At 40.1% G+C, this 24,891-nt stretch overlaps 1 protein-coding gene across 1 annotated transcript in view; it reads right to left on the bottom strand.

Annotated features, from left to right (window-relative positions):
* The window catches only part of bcar3 (BCAR3 adaptor protein, NSP family member), a 40,313-nt gene extending 17,380 nt beyond the window's left edge, over window positions 1-22,933 (bottom strand). The window contains 4 exon segments of the mRNA XM_034237406.1: window positions 8,926-8,968; window positions 15,550-15,765; window positions 16,031-16,217; window positions 22,751-22,933. Coding sequence (XP_034093297.1) covers window positions 8,926-8,968; window positions 15,550-15,765; window positions 16,031-16,209 — 438 coding nt within the window. The 5' untranslated portion in view covers window positions 16,210-16,217; window positions 22,751-22,933.
* Between the last annotated feature and the right edge of the window lie 1,958 nt (window positions 22,934-24,891).

Below are 24,891 nucleotides of genomic sequence, written 5' to 3'. Positions count from 1 at the left end.
CAAAGTCGCACAAAATGACATGAAACAAAACTGCAAACATGATGGTCATCTGTCTGACTGTGGACAGGATGCGATCACTCTACTCTTCCACATTCACATTGCATATCATGTTTTTCTTTATCCAGGCACATCTTAACAGCCAGTGTCAAAATGGTCCAGGATGCACAGACCTGATCATCTCCTGGCTGATCTACAGAGGGACAAACCCCGTCACCTCTGCCTGCTATGCTGCTCGCCCCATCCAATCAACTAAATGGCATTCATACAGCTCCCTGATGTCATGAAGCAGCGTCACAAGTTAGTAATGTATCATCTCCTGAGGAATATCATCCTGTCAGCCAGCACTAGTAACACACACACACACACACACACACACACACACACACACACACACACACACACACACACACACACACACACACACACACACACACACACACACACACACACACACACACACACACACACACACACACACACACACACACACACACACACACACACACACACACACACACGGTCATTTATGAGAGCGTCTGGTCCGAGTAATAAAAGCCCAGTGTTCAGCTCACAGAGAGAGTGAGGCATAGAGGAGGACTATTCAGAGTGATTCGATTTAGCTCAGACTAAAGTGTTCCCATGCACTCTTTAAAAAAAATGTATACAGTGCAGTGTGGGATTTTGTCTTTTTATTGTGCCTTTTTCTAATGTGTCATTGTGGCCAGCACAGTTTTCTCTTGTCTCCTTTAAAAGACAACAACAGATCATGTGAGCCATGACAAGAACACCTGGATGAAATCTAGAAAGGATTTGAATCCACTCAAAACGCACAGAAAACACTTGAATATGATAAGGCAGAAATAAAGTCTGCAGCAGAGCTGCATACAAAACCTTCATGTGCTCTTGCAAACATGCTTGCCATAAAGGTCCCACACACTACACAACATTGTAGACTCGCTCACACACACTCTCCTTTCTCTCACCTTTGCAGAGATGACAGAGTTCTTGTGGTAGAAGCAACACAGAGCTGCTGTCAGGTTCTTGACGTTGCATCGCTCTGACATCCTTGTTAGCTTTTCTTAAATTCAAAGACAGTAAAGCTACCTGCAGTCTTCACCTGTAGACACTATGCAGCTCTAGTCACCCTATCTACATGCACACAGCCTAATCACTGTCAAGTCCATTAACAATTCCCAATGGCTTCTTCCAAGAAAAACTTCCATCACAGAGTTACAAAAACGAAACTGGACTAAACTATTTGAAGTGTAGTTGTAGGTGATGTAAATAAAGTAGAGTAAAGTCAGATTCTGCAGCTCCCAACACCCCCATCAGCATCTCCACTGTTGTAATCCCTCTCCTCCACAGTCCCCTGCAGAGTGAGCCCTCCACTTCACTCAGCTCCGGAGATCCTTTCTCACACTTTGGCCCCGCCCCCATAGCTCCATATATGAAAGAGAGAAGGACCCATGTGGTCTGCTGTCAGCCAATGATATGTGTTTTAACTGGGAGTGGCTCACAGGCAAAGTCTCAAGAGATGAAAACACATGAATGGAAGAATATATAATACATATGTACAACTAAATACATAGTTAATATATTGCCTGACCTACATTTAATTGTCTGTGACAATTGTTTATCCTGGTTTTAGATAGTTTGCATCTTGGGATAAAAAATAACCATCCTATAAAATGTCCTAGTATTGTGAAACATCTACATTTTTCAAAGCATAAGTTGATATATTCAATAGTTTTGGGTTTGTCCAACCAGCAGTAAAAACCCAAAGTTGTTCAAGTAAGATTAATTGTGTTCATATTTGAGAAGCTGAAACTGGAGATTTCTTTTGTTGCATTTTTACTTTAAAAAGAAAAGTGATGAATCAACGGAAAATAAATGTTCCGTCCTTAATTTGTTCTTTTTTTATTCCAGTCTTATCCGTCTAACCATCATTGCTGTGGAGATTCTGCACTTGCTAGAGTTCACAAGTCAATCAAACAGGGCGTTCAGCACTGATTTGACTTTTGACCTCGTCTTTATGGAGTTTAAGTATTTTGTTTGACTGTTAGCCATGATTCTTTTATCTCTCTCTCAAAACACCTACTATTTATCACACACAACTGAAAATACTTTACTTCCTTTCAAGATTTCTTCTGAAGAAATAGCTGCCAGACCATGACAATTACCATTTAAAACATTTAATGGCAAGTGCAGTCGTTGTTGTGTATAATAATCTAAAATGCTGCATTATTGTCTAGACAAGAGGAAAGAATCAGGTGTGTGTGTGTCAGTGTGTGGGTGTGTGTGTGTGTGTGTGTGTGTGTGTGTGTGTGTTTGTGTGTCTGTGTGTTAGCCTTGCAGAGTGATGATAAATAACTGGCCATTTGTGTTACTTAATGACTGCCAAGCAATTACACACACACTAGTTAAGTGCCACAGGACTTGCATACACACTCAGTGTGCACAGAAAAGGACAAAAGGCAAGCATGTGTATACAGAAGAGGCACAAGTGTACACAAAGTATACAAAAACAGTCACTTACATCAACAGAGACACAAACACACACTGAGGGTGACACACCAAGAGCAACCAGTTAAAGGAATATTCTGCCGCAGGAAATGGAGCCACTAATTACAGTTTGAACTCTCTGAAGATCCACGGAGGAAATACATGTAGAACATTCCCAGGGGCAACACACACACACACACACACACACACACACACACACACACACACACACACACACACACACACACACACACACACACACACACACACACACACACACACACACACACACACACACACACACACACACACACACACACACACACACACACACACACACACACACACACAGCCAACCACAGCAGCCCCAAATCACCAGCTAGGCTACATTTCCACCTTAAAATACACACATCCGTCACACCAAGAATGCTTTGGAAAAACAACGAGGTTCTATGTTTTCTATTTTCTATCTGTTTTTTTGTTTCTGTCAACTGGACAAAAGAGAGCAGAGTAACAAGTATCCCATAAAAACAGGGAGGTTGAAAGGTTAAATAGAAAAAGTTAAAATGGTTCAAAACGTTTTAAACAAAATAAACAATGATCTGACACTTAAAAAGCAAAGGGGAAATCATACTCTGTTTATCACTGGAGGTGCCACCTTTACATCGTTTTTTATAAATGTCATGTGATTTGAATCATTGTTATTATACAAATATTGATTAAAGCCGCTTTAATTAAAATGTCTTAGCTGGATACGCAAATGACATTAGGGTTTATTTTGTGGTGACCATTGATGATATAATGGCAATCCATCCACCAATTGCTCAGATATAGTGATGGACTGACCGACAAATATAAAAGCAATTTATGATCATCCCAATTACCTATTTCTCGCAATTTTTAAGTACAAAAAGAGATAAAGAACATAGCAAAGCGATCTTTCTGTTAACAAATGTGTACTGCAGAATTTTTACATTAAACGTCATCTTTGTGCTACACTCTCAAAATAAAGTAAATATTCTACAAGCAGGTGGCTTTAAATACATCATCAGATTCCATGACACTGACAGGATGTTTGTTTGATAGGAATAGCATGAAGTTTTAGCATCAGTGTCCTTCTGTACCAGTGATTCAGCTCCCATCATTATCTAATGTCAGAGAATAAATATCAGGCACTGCTGTCCGGCCCCTGGGTGAGTATTGGCGATGGGTCATCTCTGGTTAATGGACTGTCTTGGTGGCAGTCATATTGATTTTAGCATCGTGACGCCTCTATACAACGTCAGTAAAAATGTGTGCAGTCAGTGGGTCCAGTACCTTTTAGTGCGGCTTCAAAAGAGAAAGAACATCTAGGACTTTGTAGTTTAGAGTCAGATACAAGATTCAAACTGCTTCAAAGATAATTGTACACTTTAGATAAAGCAATAAATAAAAGCTTGCACGAGAATACGGACTTCATGAACCATTGAGAAAATGAACACTTGTTTGGGTTTTAAGGATTGTTTTAATTATTTAGCCTTCAATATAGACCCAGCAAACTGTTGGGAGGCCAATCATGCAAAGTCATGATGTATTAAAAGCATGTCATGATCTGTTTTTATAATGACACGAGACATGTGACTGACATGGTTTACATCATGACTCCTGATCTATAGTCTGACTGACCCAGATTAAACTCAGCCCATTAACTCGAGTGGCATCCCTTTGTGTGATTTGAAACGGGTGATACAGCCGATAGAATAAAACGCTCTCAGTGGCAGTTCATTGGTTTTTATAACTTTGAAAGTGTTACAGTATTGATGCTAAATTCAAGTCTCTAAATGTAAAACTAATACAACGTTTCTTCATGTTGTGTCTAACTGTTACAAGAACTGTCTGAAATATATAATACGTAAGAAATCAGAACAAAATCCCACTAATAATTCAGGAACTGATGAGTGATGAGTTCCCAATAGGAATAATCTTTATTCATTCCCTGTAGCGAGCTGCTGGTTGTCTGGCCGGCCACCTGCTGTGCCTATAGGCCAACACACTGAAAGATTGACTGGCTGTGTAGCTCATTGACTGGCAGGCAGGCGCACCCGCAGGCTGAACAGCTGACTAGCTGTCTGGTTTCTATTTTAGCTGGCTCGTTGCTAACTGTGGTGTGATGATCCTGATGAGTGTCGAACTGCTGTTTGGATTTCTAACTGAATCCTTATGCACTTACTGTTACAGGGTCTCACACTGCAGCACCTGCATCTGACCACTAGAGTGTACCACCTCACCTCTTAGAGCACTTAAAAGCCCTTTCAGAGATGAACTATTTCATGAATGAATATGAGTCAGGAAACACTTTGACTGATGTTTGGATCACTTAACTATGAGCGGATGTGTGTGTACTGTAAGCTGTTCAGTGCCTTGCACTTTGAGAGTTGAAATCAATTGCAAGACCGCACGAACACATACACACGCGGACAGACAGAGCATTGTTGTTTCTCAATGCTCTTTCATGATGGTAGAGTCAATTCAATTTGATGTTTTCAACTCAAAGACAGAGTGGGAATGAAAGAGGAAGTACAAAAGAGTGAAAGTCCTTTAGAGAACGCTGAGTTTCTTTCTTACCTTTTCAGACTTTCAAAGTCAGTCAATTTGCTATCAAAGAACGTGGAGAAAATTGTGCATTATACTAACTATTGTACCAGATGGCTTTATAAACAACTTTCTTTTTTAAATGGTGCATTTTGCTCTAAATCCCTTCACCTTTCTTTAAAAAAAAGAAAAGCTTAGGTATTAATTTTCAAGATTTAAACACTCCAACCTTCAGACAATCTGTTTTGTCAGCACTTTGTTCATATGATTAACTGTGACGCAATATGAGTGAACATCATTGGTATGTTTGGTTTGTTTCTTACTGTAGTGAGTGAACAAAAAAGTAGAAAAAGTACCTTAATATACCTTCATTTCTGATGATAAATGTAAAGAAATGGTCAAAGGTTTGCATAAATATTTGTATTTATGCAGGACAGGTTTTCAGCACTCTTCACAATAAAGATGTTGCTCAATGTACTGCGGCAGAATTGAACAATCCTTTCTCTGTGACGTGTCCTAGAATTATCCTGTGGGAACTTTGTACCAATCCTTCTTCCTAATTCCTCACACAGACCTGACTGTTTTGTAATCCAGCCAAATGTAGCTACAGGACCCCGCTGCACTGCATGTTTGAAGTGTGATAACGTGAGTAGGGGTAATGTGTTGATCATGCAACACATTACTGTACATGTGTTAGAGACTTGTGCGTTTCTCCTAAAATATCCAAACACTTGGTAACATTTCAGTATGTTTATTGCTTTTTCTTTTACAGGATAAAACGCCACAGTCGTGTTTTTGCATTTTGTTAATTTAACAATGCAGGAGCCAATCATTAATAGTTCCTTGCATTGTGATTATACTTTATCTAAAAAAAAAAGCTGTCTAATATACAGTAGTTCTTTCTACTGTATTCTCTTCTTTTTATTTGAGTATTTATGGTTCATATTGAACTGTTCTCAAAGACGTTAGCTGATTTCCCTCACTAAGAGTAACTATAAAACATCCAACAGTAGAATTCAGCCATTTAACATCTCCGGGAATTAGAGAAATAGTCTTGAAATCAGACAAGAAGGATATCTTTATATGATTTTACTTCGTGAAACATCCATATATATATATACACACTTATACTGGACATAATCGATGTCCAGATCAAACTAAACAAGGCAAGGCTCACTGCGCAGTTTACTTTTGACCTTTCCACAACACATGCACTGCCTGCTGCAGTCTGTGCATGTTTTCATCCACAGTGGCAAAGCAAACACACCTGGAGTACCACAGCTGACAGCTACACTTTCACACTTATTATATAATACCTCGGACACAGTAGCTCCATTTGCGGTCAGCACACACACACACACACACACACACACACACACACACACACACACACACACACACACACACACACACACACACACACACACACACACACACACACACACACACACACACACACACACACACACACACACACACACACACACACACACACACACACACACACACACACACACACGCACACACTCTGTTGACTCACACACAAACCTAATTTGGCCAAAGGAATACACACAAGTGGTGTTTGTGCATTTGTGTGTGTGTGGTTAGCTCCCATATGTTCTCGTGGGAAGGACCCAGAGTTTGCTTTTCAGACCGAGGTGTGAGCTAAGAGATGGAAAGCAGTGATGGATGGTTTTAGGGGGTTAAAAAGAGGGGATAATATAAAGAGTTACAGAGAGAAGAATTGGAAAGCACTATCTCAGTGTAGTTAAGGCTGCTTTAGACTTACTGTATAATATAGCTTTCAAAAATATGGTTTTCAGATCAAAATAAGGTCATATGAGAGACACAAGATCATATAGTCTGCTTTGCTTTGTTATGACCAGGTCTATGAAGATGATTTATACATAGGAAAGGTTAAGTAAGTATATTTGTAGCATTCAAGTATGTTCAGTTTTAGCAGCATACAAAATACAGAATTTCTGCAAAATGTAATTAACAATCTCTTTTTAATAACTTATATTTCAGAATATAAATGTAACATTTAAAAATGTCTAATTCAAAGAAGAATAACAGTATGCCTCATAAATGTTGTTAATCCTTTGTGTACTTCATAAACATACTGTGAGAGTAATGTAGGAAGCCTTATGTTTGTATTCAAAAGGTATTAAAGAGGCCCCATAATGCTTTCTTGGGATTTACCTTCCCTGTAGTTTGTTATTGGTTTGTGTGCGTGTACATGGCCGGCAAAGGCTAACATTCCTCCATTGGACTCCTTTGTTTACTTCAGTGACACAGTGACATCACTATGTGACAATTGCGCTTCTAATGGCCAGCGCTCCAATACAATGTACGTGATAGGCTAAAGGGATGGGACATCTCTACAGTTGACCAATCGCAACAGAGCCGGCCAGCTAACCAATCAGAGCAGACTGGGCTCTGGTTTCAGACAGAGGGTGGAAAGAGGTGCTGCAGCACAGGCAGTATGAGAACAATAAAGAGCTTTTTGAACATTAAAGCATGGAGACATGTCATAGTAGAAGCACAAAATACAAATATGAAACCTGAACATGAGTATTTGGAGCCCCTTTACATTTGATACCAGGCCCCAGGTTCTTTGTGTACATGTATTTAGTTAGATTGCTCATAAGCTGTGCAGTGTAAGTATAACATGAATGAGCAGAAAGAGAAACACAGTAGAGCACATCATCGGTCAGCTAGATGATATGGTGATAAAAGAATGATCATCTCTCTGTCATCACCTCTTTTGAAACGGGTCTCAGTGTGTATGTGAATATGATGTATAACAGTGTTGCAGCCAAAGCAGTGGCAGACATATGAGTGTTTTCCTTGTAGCCCAGGGGTAATTGGATTCACTTTTTGTTTTATTCAAATTACAGACGCTGATTGTGATGGATTCAATACAATTTGTTTTACTCTTTACCAAATGATTTCAACTGTGTGTATCTAATGAACATGTTGAGGAAAGAAGTATTTAGTTTAGAGTTGCAGTAATTTTGTACAACAGAGTGGAATGCTTTACATTTTAATAGTATTACTTATTCCACAGCTTTAATAGGGCTCATTTTTTATGATCACACAAATGCGTGTTCATAAAATCTAATGCATGACATGTAATTATTGAGTACATTGAAATTATATTAAATTGTTATGTATATATCAAAGTCACTGTCAGACTGTATACATATTTTAATTCAAGATCTCTTTGGTATGTTTACCATATAAAAAGCAACATAAAGAAAATAAGATTTCTTTCATTTTTTCATTATTAGCGTCATGGAACAGTTAAGCATTTTGAACTCTCGTGTTTTTCAAAATAAATGTTTCATAAGCTATTTTTGATTGTTACAATTGTGAATAATTTGTATTATTTGTAAGGTAGCTCAAATTGATAGTAGGATAGGTTTGTATAAGCAATATTTATATATATAAATATATGCATGTGCCTTATCAGTCATATTGTATCCTAGACTGTGTATTCTATATATTGCTTATAATGATTGTATTGTGTGTAATGAATGAATGAAAGGTCCAACATACTGTGCGATACATTGGCATTCACTTTTTATACAGCCAACCAAGAGATATTTGTATATGCCATATACAGTAACTTTGCACCACCACTAAAAGTGAATACAATATCATATGTCTCACAAGCAAAGTTTTAATCAAAAATCCTATGTTTTTAATGAGAAATATGGCTTTATAGTGTTTGCATGATTAAAACCACAGTGATACACGTCTTTTCTGCCGTTCTAATGGTAGAGGTAGCAGCAGCAGCTTTTTTTGATTTTCTGTAAAAAAACAAACAGGCGGATTTGCTGTTCCTACCTTGACATAGTCCACCGTGGCATCCAGGCCGGCAGCAGGCTCCCTGGGGAACATAGACAGAGACATGGACCTGTTTAGTGAACACATCTTGCTCCTGGACCCAAACGGCTCGCTGTTGAGCTTCAGTTCCTCTCTGGAGTTCCTATTACAAATAAACTAGTAGTGTTAAGTCCAAGTGGGACCCTGGCTGGTGCTGAAGCTGCTTCGTTAGGAGATTCAGACACTGCTCAGCTGTTTTTGGAGATGATTAAGTTCAGTGGAGGTTTTTTTAAAAGATCCAAATGGGTGTTACAGGTCCAAACATGATGCCATATCAGCCATACGATAGACAAAGAAGGTACAGCTGCACTGTAAGGCTTCTGTACAGTGAACTTTAAGGGTAATGCTGTCCAGATCTCACTGTTTTTAATCTAAAAGAAAAGACGTCCAGAGAAACAAGACTTCACACTGAACTGCTTTAAATCTTAGACTCTCTCTGTCCTTCTGCTGTCTATCTCTCAGTCAGCGGTAAACATGTTCACTTACGGCCTGCCTCTCTTGGCCCCCCTCCCTCACTCCTCCCCCACCATAACACACATCGCAGCCATACGCCTATCCTTCAGAGTCTACTGACAAATTCACAGGGAGGTAAGAGCACACACATTTCTTTAATTTTTCTCCTTTTGCATTGTCTTTGATAACTTAAAGAGGTCCTATTATGCTTTTTGTTGTTCCCTTTCCTGTAGTTTGTTTTAAAGGTTGTAGTGCATGTAAATGGTCTGCAAATCCCCAAATTCCCTCCAGAGGGAAATGCCTCGATTGGACTCCTTTATTTACTACCGTAACATAGTGACATCACTATGTAACACTTGTGCTTGGCTAGCGCTCCCTACACATTGTACGTAATAGGCCAAGGGCCTTGACAGCTCCAGCTAACTAACCAATCAGAGCAGACTGGGCTCTGGTTTCAGACAGAGGGTGAAAAGAGGTGCTGCAACACAGGCGTATGAGAAAAATAAAGAGCTTTTTCAACATAAAGGCACAACATACGAATATTAATCTGAATATGAGCATAATATGTCATCTTTAAAAACATCCACATCTTGTTGGACTTTCATTGGCTGTTCTTACACATTTTAGTTTAAAGGTCAGAATACACATAAAACATTATTTAAGTATTTTGGTTTTGTTTTGACCAGCAGTTCTTAACAGAATATCTGACTCAAGCACAGCTCATTATTTCCATTTCTCTCACTCGATATTGGTACTTGAGCGTATAAATGCAGCTCTCTCTCGACAGGAGGCTTATGTCAGAGGATCAGTGAAGAGGTAATTAGCTCAAATCCCCCACAATGTTAGCAAGGTTGGTAGTTTAAATCCCTTAAACCTACATTGCTGTTCCCACGGGAATATTAGCACAGTCCATTGCTTACCAAACCAAATATGTTTAGCTCTAAACCCTCTCAGTTTAATATGGCCCCAGATAATGAGGTGGGATTAAGTTATGTAACTAAACAAAAGCCTCCATTCACAACAATGTGTAGTTATTATTCATAGAATGAGAATGCTCAGGACTCTCAATCACCCTCAGCCAATTTCACTTTGCAGGGACGAGGAGATGCAGTATATTCAAATGATCCTGTTCCAGGTCTAAACATCCCTAATCCAACATATCCTGACCCCCCCCCCCCCCCCCCCCCCATCACAAAGTATCAACACAACTCTACACTGAGGATACCCCACAGCAGAGGGCAGATCAGCTGTTGGCTGAACTGTTGTCTGATTGTGCCTGGAGCGATAGAAAGTTGAAAGTGCTGCAGATCACCCTCTATTTCACAATATAGTTCTAAGTTCTAAGTAGGTATCTATTATGACAGCTGAAAGTAAATCAAAGTCATCAAAATGTAATCAGTTTACAGTTATTTGATGAACTGTTAATAGTAAATGTCATTTTTGTTTGTGCCTTATTGTTATTTTATGAACTTGAAAGGCAATATGCATTAGGCAAAGGCATTTGGACAAGGCATAGGATCATTTGCAATTATATATATGTGGATTTCATTTCATGATCATTGTTATATTTTGTAAAAAAAAAGGTTAGAAACACTTTTAAATCGTGATTACCCTTTAAGTGATTGAAGGATCTTAAATAGGGTTATCATAATTGATTATGTGAGTCAGTTTTATCTTTCATTTTCAAATCAGGCTCTGTTTTTCACCTCTTTCCCAAGAGTTAGACAGTTTTGCCAAGCCACTCATCTGAGGATATTCATGATAATCCTATTATGTAATCTCAGTGGAATTAAAACCTTATATTGTCCAATTTAATTTGGCTAAACATCGGAAAATAGCAATAATTATTTTCTTTAAAAAAAGGAATGGTTGGATTATGATCAGTGACAGCTTCTCAGAGCTAAACGGCTTAAAAATCACCTACTGCAAAAAGAGGAAGGATATAGTGAAGGAGAGCAGGAGGAGAATGAGGAAGAAGAAGACAGGAAGTTTCTGTGGTCTAAAATCTAAACTTAAATCAGACATTCAGTTTGACACAAAAGTACCGTAGCAATATGTGTTGGTTTTTAGGGTTCAGTGGTTAGCTGGACCTCTGATTGGCCCCAAATCTTTACCACTCAAACCACCTGCCCACCGTAACTGTGCGCTGGCTCCATGGTCAGAGGTGGGTGCATGGAGAGTCACCACATACCAGACAACACCCATATGAACCCTCCTGCAGTTGAATGTGCTACAACTCAGGGAAAATCCAGACCTGTTGAGGGAGGTCAACAGGTCAGAGCAGCAGCCCTGGAGATGATGGAGATTCAGTGTTAAACCCAGGTTGTTAGCCAGGTATAGGATGAGGTCTCCGCCCAGCGTCTTAACGGATGTTTTTTACTTCTATATTCTTCCTGATAGCGTTAAGTAAGGCTGATTGCAGCACTAACAATCTGAAACAAAGTAAAGTCAGAGTGAGATGGCCACGCATTCCAGACTAAACAAGCTGACCAGAGCTAACTTTGCCTTTTTTTTGTTGCTGAAACAGCATCAGACGCTTTTTCTTTTCTGCTTCTAAGACCACAAAGTCAAAAAGGCAGAAAGACTGGAAGCAAGTGAACAAATACAAGTACAGGGAGGGCAGCAGGAGCCACAGTCTTTTTCTGGCTACTGTTGTTCTTTGTGCTTCACCACACAACTCTCAGCAAGGCCACAACTGGCTTCAGTGACTGACTTCACTATGTGTGTGTGTGTGTGTGTGTGTGTGTGTGTGTGTGTGTGTGTGTGTGTGTGTGTGTGTGTGTGTGTGTGTGTGTGTGTGTGTGTGTGTGTGTGTGTGTGTGTGTGTGTGTGTGTGTGTGTGTGTGTGTGTGTGTGTGCAACATGCAGGGGCTGCAGGCGGCCTACAGAGGTCAGTGTGTTTTCATATTAAGATCCACACACTAAGGGGAAAATGGATTTGTGATTCCGATCCAGACTATACACATCTGTACCTGCTATGCTAACTGTATTGTTTTGGAAGTTGATGTTTTACAATTAAGTAAATGAAAGAAGTGAATGTGGGATGTTGAAGCCATTTAGCTTATTTACCTTATATTTATAATGAAATAATAAGTGTTATTTTATTATGCAGAGGATGTTATGGATTTTCCTGTGTATATATTTATTATTGTTTTGATTGAAGCTGACTATCAATCAGAATTACGTCACTTGTAGTGGTGGTTTTCGGATCTTTCATTTAGGAGCTATGGGTGGAAGAATTAAAGCCGTAATAGAAACTGCATGGTGAACTCTGCATGATACATGCAGTTTAGTTGATTCAGTGTATTGTCCAAGCGTGAAAACCCCTGTTAGAGTCAGTGTGTATTACGACTTTGCAACACATTAAGATGCTAAAAGTCTGGTTTTTATTTGCAGCACTAAAGCAGCCTGCTGGTTCTGTCCCTCAGTTTGTCAGAGGTGTTACAAGAGCAATACATCAACAGGTATGAACAAGGTAGCAATGTTAGTTCAATACCATCTTTTACAATTCAAAAGAGAATATAGTGTAAACGCTGTTGATCATCAGAAGAGGTCAATCCAAACTCATTCAGCAGAAGCAGAATTAAACAGGGTAAACAATAAGCTTATTTATGTTGCTGAAATGAAAAGTGGCATGTGTCAACACACTGCCTCTCCTCTCCTCCCCCCACTCTCTCTCCTTCTTCCTCCCCCTTGTCCTCTCGGGTGGTCTGCTGAGCTGTTCACTGAGGTCAACACAGAGACAAACTGACCAATCTGAAGCCGGTGCAACATCAGGTCAGGGGTCAAAGGTCAGCTGACAGCATAAGGAATGGAAAGTCAAGACCGACCGGCCAGTGGTTGCATACTTTAGAGCTAGGCTCCCTTGTCTTTTTATAGAAAACTCCAATATGGGCCGACAGAGGAGCTGGGGGGAAGTTTGAAGGTTTGTTATGATACTCATTGCTTTAACAACACCAGGGTCTATGTTTAACATTTACATGTTTGTTTTTTTAGAAAACACAATGTTCAAATCATCTGTATTATTTGGCTTTTATTTAGAAGACATTTGGATTTGAGAAAAGGTACTTAGAACCATTGGAAAGCATTTCTTATTGATTACTACAAACTATATTTTTCTTTATTAATCAATGTACAGATATCTTTTTAATGAATGGTGGGCACATCAATGTGAATATCAGCCACACATCCAAAGGTGATGTTTTAAACTGTCTTGTTCCATTAGTCCAAAACCCAACGATGCAGAGTATAATATGATATCAAACAGAGAAGAGCAGCAAATCTCCATTATTTTGTAGGCTAAAATGTTTTTTTTGCATAAAGAGTACCTTAAGAACTACAAAATGATCGAAAAAGCTCACCAAATATTTTTCTGTGCAACAACTAATACATGTCATCTAATTGTTGCAGCTTTAACCTCCTGAGATGAGCTGAAATGTTGCTATGTAGGTTATTATTCCAAGTATGTTTATGTCAATGATGATGTATCTTTAAAAACCTTTCACGTAGGGCCAAGGAGATGATTGTAAGTATGTGAAACAAGAACCTCAATCAAAGAGATAACATCTGGACACAGTGAGATTTATGTCACTGACATAGCAAAGTCTCTTTTGTAGTTGTCAGGCCATTAGTAGGGTAATTCAGTAATTACCAAGTGCTGCTCTTTGATCTTCAGACAGTTTGAAGTAAGGCTATAGCTGATTATAAAGAACAACCCCCACCTGCCAAATAAAAACCCAGCCTGAAAAAGATGTAATCATTTTGTCACTTTCAGCTCATTGAGCTCATTTACAGCTGAATTGGAACATCATTTGACGGTAAGAGATACCATTGATTGATTCCAAAACCCCATACATTTGCCCTAACTTCATGAAAAATGAGCCAAAGTGGGATAATGATGCTGTTCATTATTTGGCCACCTGCACGGGTTGAATTTGACCTGGACAAATTGTGCAGCTGTATGTCAGCAGTGTATGAAATGTATCCAGCACGGAGGCAGAAGATGGAGAGAGCAGACAAAGAGCTCACAGTAATCTGTGATCTGTCCCGCCACACCCTGACCTACAAAGGTAACCCAACTGCTGGGGGCTACACACACGCACACACAGACACACACAACGCTGGCTACATCAGATACTGTCTGTTGTAACTCTACACTAGAGATAGAAAGATGGGAGGACATGTTGAGGGATGAGGTGTGTGTGTGTGTGTGTGTGTGTGTGTGTGTGTGTGTGTGTGTGTGTGTGTGTGTGTGTTCCCTCTGAAGTGAGCTTCACCCCCTCAGGACTCGCATTTCTCCATCCAACACCAAACTCTGTTTTTGAGTCCCCGCTCCGAATTAATGACGTTTTTCTTTCAGAGCATGGCAAGTGTAACGCAAGAAAGATTGCCTAGAAATGTCGCATCCCTCTAAAAAGCACTACCCCAAAATACTACATAAATCAAGAGTATTTCTACTTAATTGTATATGTCATTGGCTTTTTGCATGAAAAGTCTCTCCCAAAAGTTTGTTTGTCAGAAAGTGCTGTTTTTAGCTATCTCTATTGAGATTTCTCTGATTTGTGTGTGTGTGTGTGTGTGTGTGTGTGTGTGTGTGTGTGTGTGTGTGTATCTTTTTCCATTTTAAAGACTAAACGATTTATAGATATAATAACCATCAGATTAATTAATAATTAAACTAATAAGCTTTAGCCCTAAAGCTTGGATTTTCAACATTTACAATTTTCCCTAATGGTGACAGTAGTCACACAAACTAGAAAAACCTACCACTGGAATCTGTGATAACTGCTCTGAAAACAAGATGCTGTTCTCCAAAAATGCAAGTTACAAATATTTTAGGTGTATTTGAAAATATATGTTTGGTTGAGTGTTCCTTTGATTGTGTCTCTTTTTTGCCCCTTAATAGTCTAAAGATTAAAGCTCAAGCAAAAGCAAAAAGGGTCACATTTTATATTCATGCAGCCTAATATTATAAATAACATATTAGCTTCAGTGGGTTTCCAATCTACATTACATCCTCTGTCCAAGACAAAATCACACAAAGACGTTATACATGTACATTTCAAAATGCATTGTGTTCATCAAAAAAGAGCTTGTATGACCTCATTATGTGTGTTTTAAACATGTGTTTACCTGTAACCATGAAAGTCGTCGATTATATGTTGGACCAGTGGAGAGGTCAGGGGTTGATGGGCGTGTCCGGGAGGCAGTGACGTGTTCCAGGTGTAGTTTCCATGGGGGAGGTTTGCTCCGCCTCTCTTGCGTCGAGGCAGAGTCCCGTGAATGGAGATTTGCTGGTAGGCCGAAGCAGGCAGATCTGAGAGGCCGCTGCCATGGCCTGTGGGGAAGCTGGGGGAGGGAGGAGGGAAACATAAGACTAAAGTGTTCACGTAAACAAAAACACTTTTGTGAAGACTTTTTTCTCAGAAGCCAGATTCTGATGTGATGACCTTCTTATTAATACCTCAAAATGTAATTAAATGTTGGTAAATTGCTATGATACAAACCTGCATTGCATTACAGAGAAGCCTATGGGTTTTTAAAACTCATTTCATTTCAGACCCTGAGCTCTGCCAGGCTTCTTTGAAGAGCTGTTTTCAGTCACCCAACTCACCCCGGTTTGGAGCTGAGGAGGTCCATGGAGGAGGCGAGGGAGGACTGGAGCCCGCTGGAGGAGCAGGTGGTGCTGCCGAGGGAGTTTGAGGGGACTCCATGGTGTACAGTGCCTCCTCCCAGGGCGTGGTGTGCATGGAGGGACCTGGGCAGACTGGCAAAACGCCCTTCTGCCATCATCCTCAACTCTGGGAAAGAAACACACGCAAAGTCAGAGGACTTCTTCAGAGTGAGTTTACCTTACATGTTATATTATTATTATTATGTGTATTATTATTAGTATTATATGCTTCTTTACAATGACAAGGGAAATGCAGGGGATGTCATTAAGCTGTTATCAGTTTGGTTAATACATTTCTGTAAGACATATGATCTGAAAACACAAAAGACACGCAAAGATGAAATACTATATACACAATCAAATTTCTCACATACCCTTTCACATCATCATGCATACATGACACTCACTGACGTTTGCCTTGAGGGGTTACAGCTTCTGATTACATATCCTCATACCAGCAGTGTTAGCTAGGTAATGTATTCTACCTCAATGTACGCATGCGAACATGCTTTCAATTATTTATATTCCAGCAAGGCACTAAAACATAGCTTTTACTCCAGCCTTTTCAAAAAGTAAAAGCACACAACATGTATTGCTAATGGGGAATATGTCAGACGGATAGATATATTTACTGTACACAGAGATGCCCAAGATAGATAAGTCATAAGGGATGGGAAAAAGCACTGGACAGGTTCCTGATAAATTCCCCTGCCGTGTGATGATGACTGGACAGCAGCTAAAATCTGCTCTGAATCACTCAGCATGCTGCACTTAATCACACTGTACAAAGTAAAATACCTTCAGCTGACAGACATGTTGGTACACTGGATGGTACGAAACTCCACATACCTTCCCTATTTCTAATCTCATCAGACATAAGAATCTGGCCCAAACAACTTCGCTGTTGTTTCTTTTTATTGTGTCTTAATTTGGACAACCTGCCTTTGATCAGAGAAAGTAGGATGAAGGGAAACTGTCTGTGTAGTTTGATGCAGTCAGCTCAGATGAAGAGCTATTGTTTTGAACCAAAGCGATCAACAAGGTTAAAAAGTATTTGATTTCGAAGGCAGAGGATACGCTGTTACTTTATTTAATCTTTGAATATAAATAAAATATTACCTCAGTTGATGAATGTTAGATGTTAGTGCTGTCCTCGACAAAAACAAGTCTTAACCCGACAAATACATTGTTTCTTACAAAGTTTGTGCAAAGGCAAGCTTTGGCAATAATTGACAAAAAGTAAATAAGGGAAAGCTGGGTTGGCAAAAGCAACCTCGATGTTTTATATACTGCTCTTTTTTGTAGATAAAATCCACAAGGGGACATTACATATTAAATAAGATATTTATAAGCTTCTGACCCTAGCAAGTACAGAAACCTTGATTATAAAAAGGAAAGTAAACCTTTAGCAGGGGGTGATTGAGTCTACAGCTTGTGATAATGAATATCAATACAAATGCATATAGAGTTTTAAGGAGGGGAACAGCTGGCCAACTCTAGACATTTCAGCATGACAAGTAAAGAATACACACACACACACACACACACACACACACACACACACACACACACACACACACACACACACTGTGAAGCCCTTCGAAGGCATGCTGGGTCAGAGAGTGGATTCCTCTGAGGGGCAGAAGGCCTACAGGAGGAGGACCTATTATAAGACCCTCAGGGATGGTCAGCCTGTGGTAATGTGTATTTGCGTGTGTGGCCCTGGCCATCTGCCAGACACACACCCTCCCCTGTAGAGGAGAAAGGATGTCTCTCACTGAGTAAAAACACACAGCACTTACGCACATGAATACTTGGTTGATTAATCGTATTAATAAATTATTCGTGCTAAGTGCTTAAGAAGTTGTTTCCACATGCAGGGAATGTGTGAACATCTTACTTTCTCCTTTAGCCTCTCCTCTCTCAATCTACTCTGTCCTTCAACACTGTTTATTTCAGCTAGTGGAGCCTCGCAGATGGGGGTGCTGCAGCCCCTTCAGCACCCCCCCCCCCATCCCGCATCCAATCGTGATGTCTCGCTGTCTCGCAGATCCCACGCAGCAAGCAGGAGATGAACCCAGCTCACACTGTCCGCTCCTCGCGAGCCGCGCAACGTCCCGCCAACACGGCACCCAGACCCCACGCAGCATTCGCATCTGTTTGTCATTACTGGTGTCATTTCCTGGTTGCTAACAAACGCCATTGTAAAACATAATCACTGATGTTCCGCTGTAACGGTGGTGGACTCATCAGAACAGAGTGGGCGAGCTGACCAATCAGAGCACAGTGGGCTCACAGGGAGGGGGGGGGGGGCAGGAGCTCCAACAAGTCGTTTAGGACAGAGAGTGAATAATCATACTTTACAGAGATGCTGAATGAGAAACCAATGTGAGTTTGGAACATTGAACAATGTAAATCTATTCTAGTAGACCTCAACAATGGAATTATGATCAGTAGAAATGGCCATGACATAGGACCTTGAAGTCCCTCTTTCTTCTTTTGACTTCATCCATACTCATCCATCTCCCCCTTTCTCTTTTAGTGTTGTGCTCTTCCACAGAAACACAACCCCCCCTCCCTCCTTCTGCCTGTCCGTCATGATGTCAGCTCTTCTTTAGCTTCCTCACTTTGTCACCTTCTTTCTGCCCTTTGTCCTCCCTCCTCTCATAATAATAGACTTTGCTCTTTTTTATCCCCCCCTTTTCTCTGCTTGCCTCATCCTCTCCTCCCTACAGCTCAGCCATCGCCTAGCGCACACTTCAATAGACACACTCACGCACATACACAGAAACATTTAGTTTGTGGTCATTTTAACCACTTAGGTTAGTTTGTAAGTAAGAACATCTGCATTATCGAGCTGAATCTTAACATTACACCTAATAAAACTTTCATTGGTTTAAAAACTTTCATTTTAGATTACTTGTCAATTGCAGGTTGAGGTTATGTTTTGAATTAGCTACTGACACAATATCCTTTCAAACTAACTGCAAATCATTCAAATTGATGTCTATAATTTAAATGTGTAGTGACAAGTTTAAATGTCCTTTAAACCCATAAGCAGTGCTACTATTTATAACTTTTGTAAATCAACTTATTCAAAAACATGTATATCTTCTTTTATATGTCATATTTTTAAAGCTGTGGCCCATCATTTTAAATGATGCTTACAAATCCCTGTTTGGAAGCCAGAGCATAAAAGTATCTTGTTTATTGTCATTTATAAGCTAATATATATAGCGATACTAAAACATCTTAAATTAGTCAGATCACTTATTGGCTGAAATGGACAGCATTTAAAACCAGCCTTCATTGAGGATATCACTAAAATAAAACAGTAAAACAAGATTTCACAGTGGAAGAATACACCTGGCATCAGAGGTATTTCCCTGCATGGTGCAAAAGACAACATATTCTGAGGTAAGGTTTGTTTTATCAGCAACACTAGTAAAGGCCTTGGGTTGGGAACGCCAACACACACACACACACACACACACACACACACACACACACACACACACAACACACACACACACACACACACACACACACACACACACACACACACACACACACACACACACACACACACACACACACAACACACACACACACACACACACACACACACACACACACACACACACAAGTCCTTGGGTGGGAAATGAGTGCAGATTAACAGGAAGAGGAAATGGTAGTATAAACAGTCGGCAGGCAGCTCATTATAAAGGATCACCAGCAATAAAACATAAATCGCCTCTCACCATCACTGTACTTCTTTCTATTTCTGTCTCAGAGGGGATAAGGACATTACTTTGTGAAATGTAGTTTAACTAAAGTTGATAATTTAATAGAAGGCTTTTCCCATCTCTCTGTCTGACTATACACATCAGTGAGGAGTCAGAAAGCTTGTCTTTAATCCACTCAAGAACTTCACAAAAGGCGTCTTGGCCACTGCTGGGAATTCAGGTCGGACTAAAAGTCCTCTAATATACAAAAGAGAAAACAATCACATGTTGCACTACAGGTCTCTTATTAAACATGGACACACAATAGAGAGGACAACACAAACATGTTGGGGAATAAGTGGCTTCCTCTAGCTGCCTTAAAGAGTCTTCCTGCTATGGCATGCTCACACACACATGCTCACACACACATGCTCACACACACACACACACACACACACACACACACACACACACACACACACACACACACACACACACACACACACACACACACACACACACACACACACACACACACACACACACACACACACACACACACACACACACACACACACACACACACTAGCAAATCACCCCTGGCCAGAAGTGAACAATGGGAACAACTGTCACATGACCGCTGTTTAGAGCCGGCCTTTGTTAGACAGAGAGAGAGAGAGAGAGGTCCGACGGCGCTCTTCGGTGCGTAGGTTTACCAGTGTGTATGGGTGTGCAACATATTATTGAGTCTTTTATTAAATCCCACAGCAGTAGCTGCCATTTAAAACTTTTGAATCTCTCTTTCTCTCACACACACACACACACACACACCACCTGCCCTCCATGTGTGCTCGTTTCATATGTCGTTTAAGAGATGGAAAGTGTGAGACAAAATGTGTGTACAGTCACTGATCAGCACACTGTGAGCCAGTCAGTCACATAGAAGCAGCCAGCTGAGTCAGTCAGTATTTAGTTCCTTCAAAAAGTAAGTCCATCTCAAATCTATAACTCAAGCTGTACTTGAAATGATGCTCCAGCAACATCAAAGATGGTAACACATGCAGTTAAGTTGCGCTTGTGGTGTCATCTCAGCCGGCCTTTTGGGTGCAACAACTTTATAGCTACAATTAAAATGACCATGACCAACCAACCAATTGCTTAGTTATAAATGGACATGCTAAATTGGCATGTGATGACTTGTGTTTATGTTTCTGAGATAAAAAGGTTCAGTGTGTCCATCTTAGCGTTTAACAATCATGCAGATGATAATAAATACAATTCCTTAATAGACGGAAGTCACATTGTTTGTGTTAACGACTTATTTGCTTACTTCCAGAGAGTTGGATAAAAGGCAACGCTTCTGTCTGTATGCTAAACATGAAGCTTTAGATGGTAACTGATGACAAAACTAAATTAATTCACACATATTTCAGTGAAACCAGATATTATCAAGTTTTCAATGTTGTTCTTATACTGTTTCCCAATGTTCCCAAACTTTGTGCTAAGCTAAGATACCGTCTAGCTCTAACTTCCTTATCTATGTGCAGACATGACAAATGAGTGTATCTTCTTTGACAAGAAAGCAAATGAGAGCCTTTCCTTTTATAAAACAAGTTGGAGATTTGAAGTGTGAGTGCCAAAAGCAAATCTAGTAATGCTCCTTTCAGATTTCAACATTATTGATGAGATGTTGTTGCAGCTTGTGCCTCAATATTTAGTCTACAAATGAATTGGTAGCATCACGGTTATTATTAATTTCTTAAAATGTAGCAATGTTAAAAGTTGGTAAAGGCGGTACTGCTAACATTATATACCAGTACCCCATCAGAATACTGAAGTTAAAGCCTTAAAAAGTATATTTATCGTATTATTTTTTTGTTTGCCATGGTTCGGCTTTTTTGAAGATTACAAGTCACATGTGTTGACGGCTGGCCCACAGGAGCAAGTAACACAACACCACAAATGTGTACACACACACACACACACACACACACACACACACACACACACACACACACACACACACACACACACACACACACACACACACACACACACACACACACACACACACACACACACACACACACACACTGCAAGTAGGCAACCGTCACACAGTTACAGCTGAGCTATGTGAGTCTGACACATTTCGGCATTAATCAAAGGTTGAATCTCATTGGCTCGATTCAACGCCACAACAGGGTTCAGACCTGACACTGACTAATATCTGACAACAACCTGCTGCATGTTTCTCTTCACAAGACATCCACACACACAGATGCACACACATGTCTGCCTGTCATCATCTCGTGGGTGGTTTACCGTTTAAAGATGTGTTCTCAAAGGTCAGAGAGCTGCAACCTGTCAAAGTGTCTCTGAGCACGACAGCTGTTTGATAAGAGCCCTCCTTAACCTTTTCAAGTTTAAAATGAAATACTAAAATAAATATTGGTGGGTTTACAGCAGTGTCAAAACCTATTCATGATATTTGGCAGAGAATATAAACTTGTGCAAAACATTGTAATCTTGACCCAAACCCAAAACCGTGAGGAAAGATCTTTATCTTATCTCTCATATTCCATGTAATTATTTCCTGCTGGGGGTTTCTACCGTTAGCAGCACCAACCAACCAACCCCATCAACCACAGCTACACCCAGCGCCTTGGGAAGACGACTTATTGCTCAAAAAGTCCCTGAGCAAATCTAACTCACTTTTGAGATGTAAACAATTCAGGGGTGGAGAGAGAGAGAGATGAGAGGAGAAGGCAGTGTGGTGAAATACACAGCAGCCACAGAAAGAGAAACACATCATTTACTCTTTTTACTTTTAAATAAAAAAGTCTGAAATGACTCTAATGCACGCAGAGGAGATGACCATCAAGACTTAACAACACACATTCCTCCACACACATCCCCACACATTTATATTCCATACCTGTCAGCGTGACCTTTTCTCTATCCCTTGGTCTTTGCTCCTATTTTTCTTTCAGTCGTATCTAATCCAAAGTATTCCCTTTCATAGTTTGTTTGAATGACTGAGCTTCTGACTAGCGGACCGGCTGCAAGATTATACACTCACGCTGCTTGAGACAGGCAACAACAAGTAGCGCCGCACAATCAGAAGCCCTGCCCTCCTCTTTCTCTCTCAGGGGAGTGATTTGTGAGCACACAGCCCCTCCTCTTTCTCCTCTGTATTTGGGAGGAGTTTTCTTTCTTTCTTTCTTTTAGCTGAGTTGTCTCTTGCCCCCACATCCCCTGAACAAAACTCTCCCTGCCTCTTCCTCCTCCTCCTCCTCCTCCTCCTCCTCCTCCTCCTCCTCCTCCTCCTCCTCCTCCTCCTCCTCCTCCTCCTCCTCCTCCTCCTCCTCCTCCTCCTCCTCCTCCTCTCCCCTGTGTTCCCTGCACAGCCCCGTATTTCATGCTCCAAGTCTTTTTGTTTGGGATCTCTAACACCAACACCACTAAGTGCTTAGAGAAGATTTAAACATGACCTACTGTTGCTATTTGCAGAGAAGGGATGAAAAGGTTGCATGGTTGTGACATGTCTGAGAAACTTGAGGTGCACTAAACACAAAGTGTAACTACTGCTGACAAATAAATCAGCGTCATAGCATAAAATATACCACGAAATACCTTTAAAGGAAGGGAGGGAATGGTGGCCAAAAAAACATTACTTTTCATCTAGTAAGAGTAGAAGAGCTCCACATGTGTTTATCAGGCATGAGGTCATGGTGTGTGTGTATGTGTGTGTGTGTGTGTGTGTGTGTGTGTGTGTGTGTGTGTGTGTGTGTGTGTGTGTGTGTGTGTGTGTGTGTGTGTGTGTGTGTGTGTGTGTGCTGACTGGCCCTCAGGACAACACTCTCTCCTGTCTTTGTCCTCCTGTTCCTCCGTATTGTCTAGAGTTGATAACACCCAGACACGTGTGTGTGTGTGTGTGTATTTCCTTTCAGACAATACAAGGAGCCCATCCTGCCGCTATGAAAGCCGAGATGATCAGATGGCCCCGAATACGACACACACATTGAAACACACACACATTGCCACAAACATGTAGGTGTTTTGATCCTGAGCTACTCACACTACATGTGATAAGACTGTGAGAAAGCTGAAGTGCACGAGGGCCAAAACGGTCTTTTTGATCAAAAAGGAAGAACTTTTGTTTAAATAATCTTCATCATCATTAGATATTCTTATAAAATGCATTCACCCTCTTCTTTCTCTAAATGTAAGTAGCACAGTTACATCAAGATGGAGATATTAACAATATCAAAAACAGATAAAAATGCATACATCTAATTCTTAAATGGTTAAAGGATATAGGCAAGGCAAGGCAAGGCAAGGCAAGGCAAGGCAAGTTTATTTATATAGCACTTTTCAACACAAGGCAATTCAAAGTGCTTTACAAAAAATGAAAGAGATTAAGAAAATGGCATTTAAAATCAGACATTAAAAAGAAAAGCTAATCAAATAAACATTAAAAGAAAAAAGTACATGGATAAAAGTTACAGTGCAGTCTAAGATATGAATAGTTCAATTAAAAGCAGCCTATAGTGAAACATTGGGTTTCAAACGTATGGTCAGATTGATTCGTCTTCCTGCCTAACTGCCATAAAGCAGAGCACTTCACTTAGCAAGTACATTGTCATAAGCCACAATAGGATAAACAAAACTAAGGATATTTTAATATATTTATAATTGAATTCATCATAGGTGTTGGGACATCAACAAGGGTTTTATTAAAGAATCATTAAAGGAGTTTTAAGATTGGGTAGTAAATAATAAGGCTAAAGCTAACATCTGTGACACAATATTTGTATTTATCTTTTGTAAAATACAGCATTAATTCCTATTCCAGAAGGAAATCACTCTTCAAATGAACTGTCGTAAGCAACACAAGTAAAGGAGCCATTTTTTAAGGCTTTACTTTTTTCACATGTGAGCATTTTTCTTTTTCACCACAAAAAGTAGATGAGGTCCAGTTACTAAAAGTAGACTAAGAGAAATGCAGAGTCACTGTTCTAAATCTAAGAGTTGTACTTCAAACAAACCGCTCCACATGGGTCAATTAAAATCATG

This window comes from Gymnodraco acuticeps, unplaced genomic scaffold (genome assembly GCF_902827175.1).
Source record: "Gymnodraco acuticeps unplaced genomic scaffold, fGymAcu1.1, whole genome shotgun sequence".
NCBI classification, from domain to species: domain Eukaryota; kingdom Metazoa; phylum Chordata; class Actinopteri; order Perciformes; family Bathydraconidae; genus Gymnodraco; species Gymnodraco acuticeps.
Note: the sequence above shows the minus strand (reverse complement) of the source record. Positions and strands in the feature narration are given on the sequence as shown.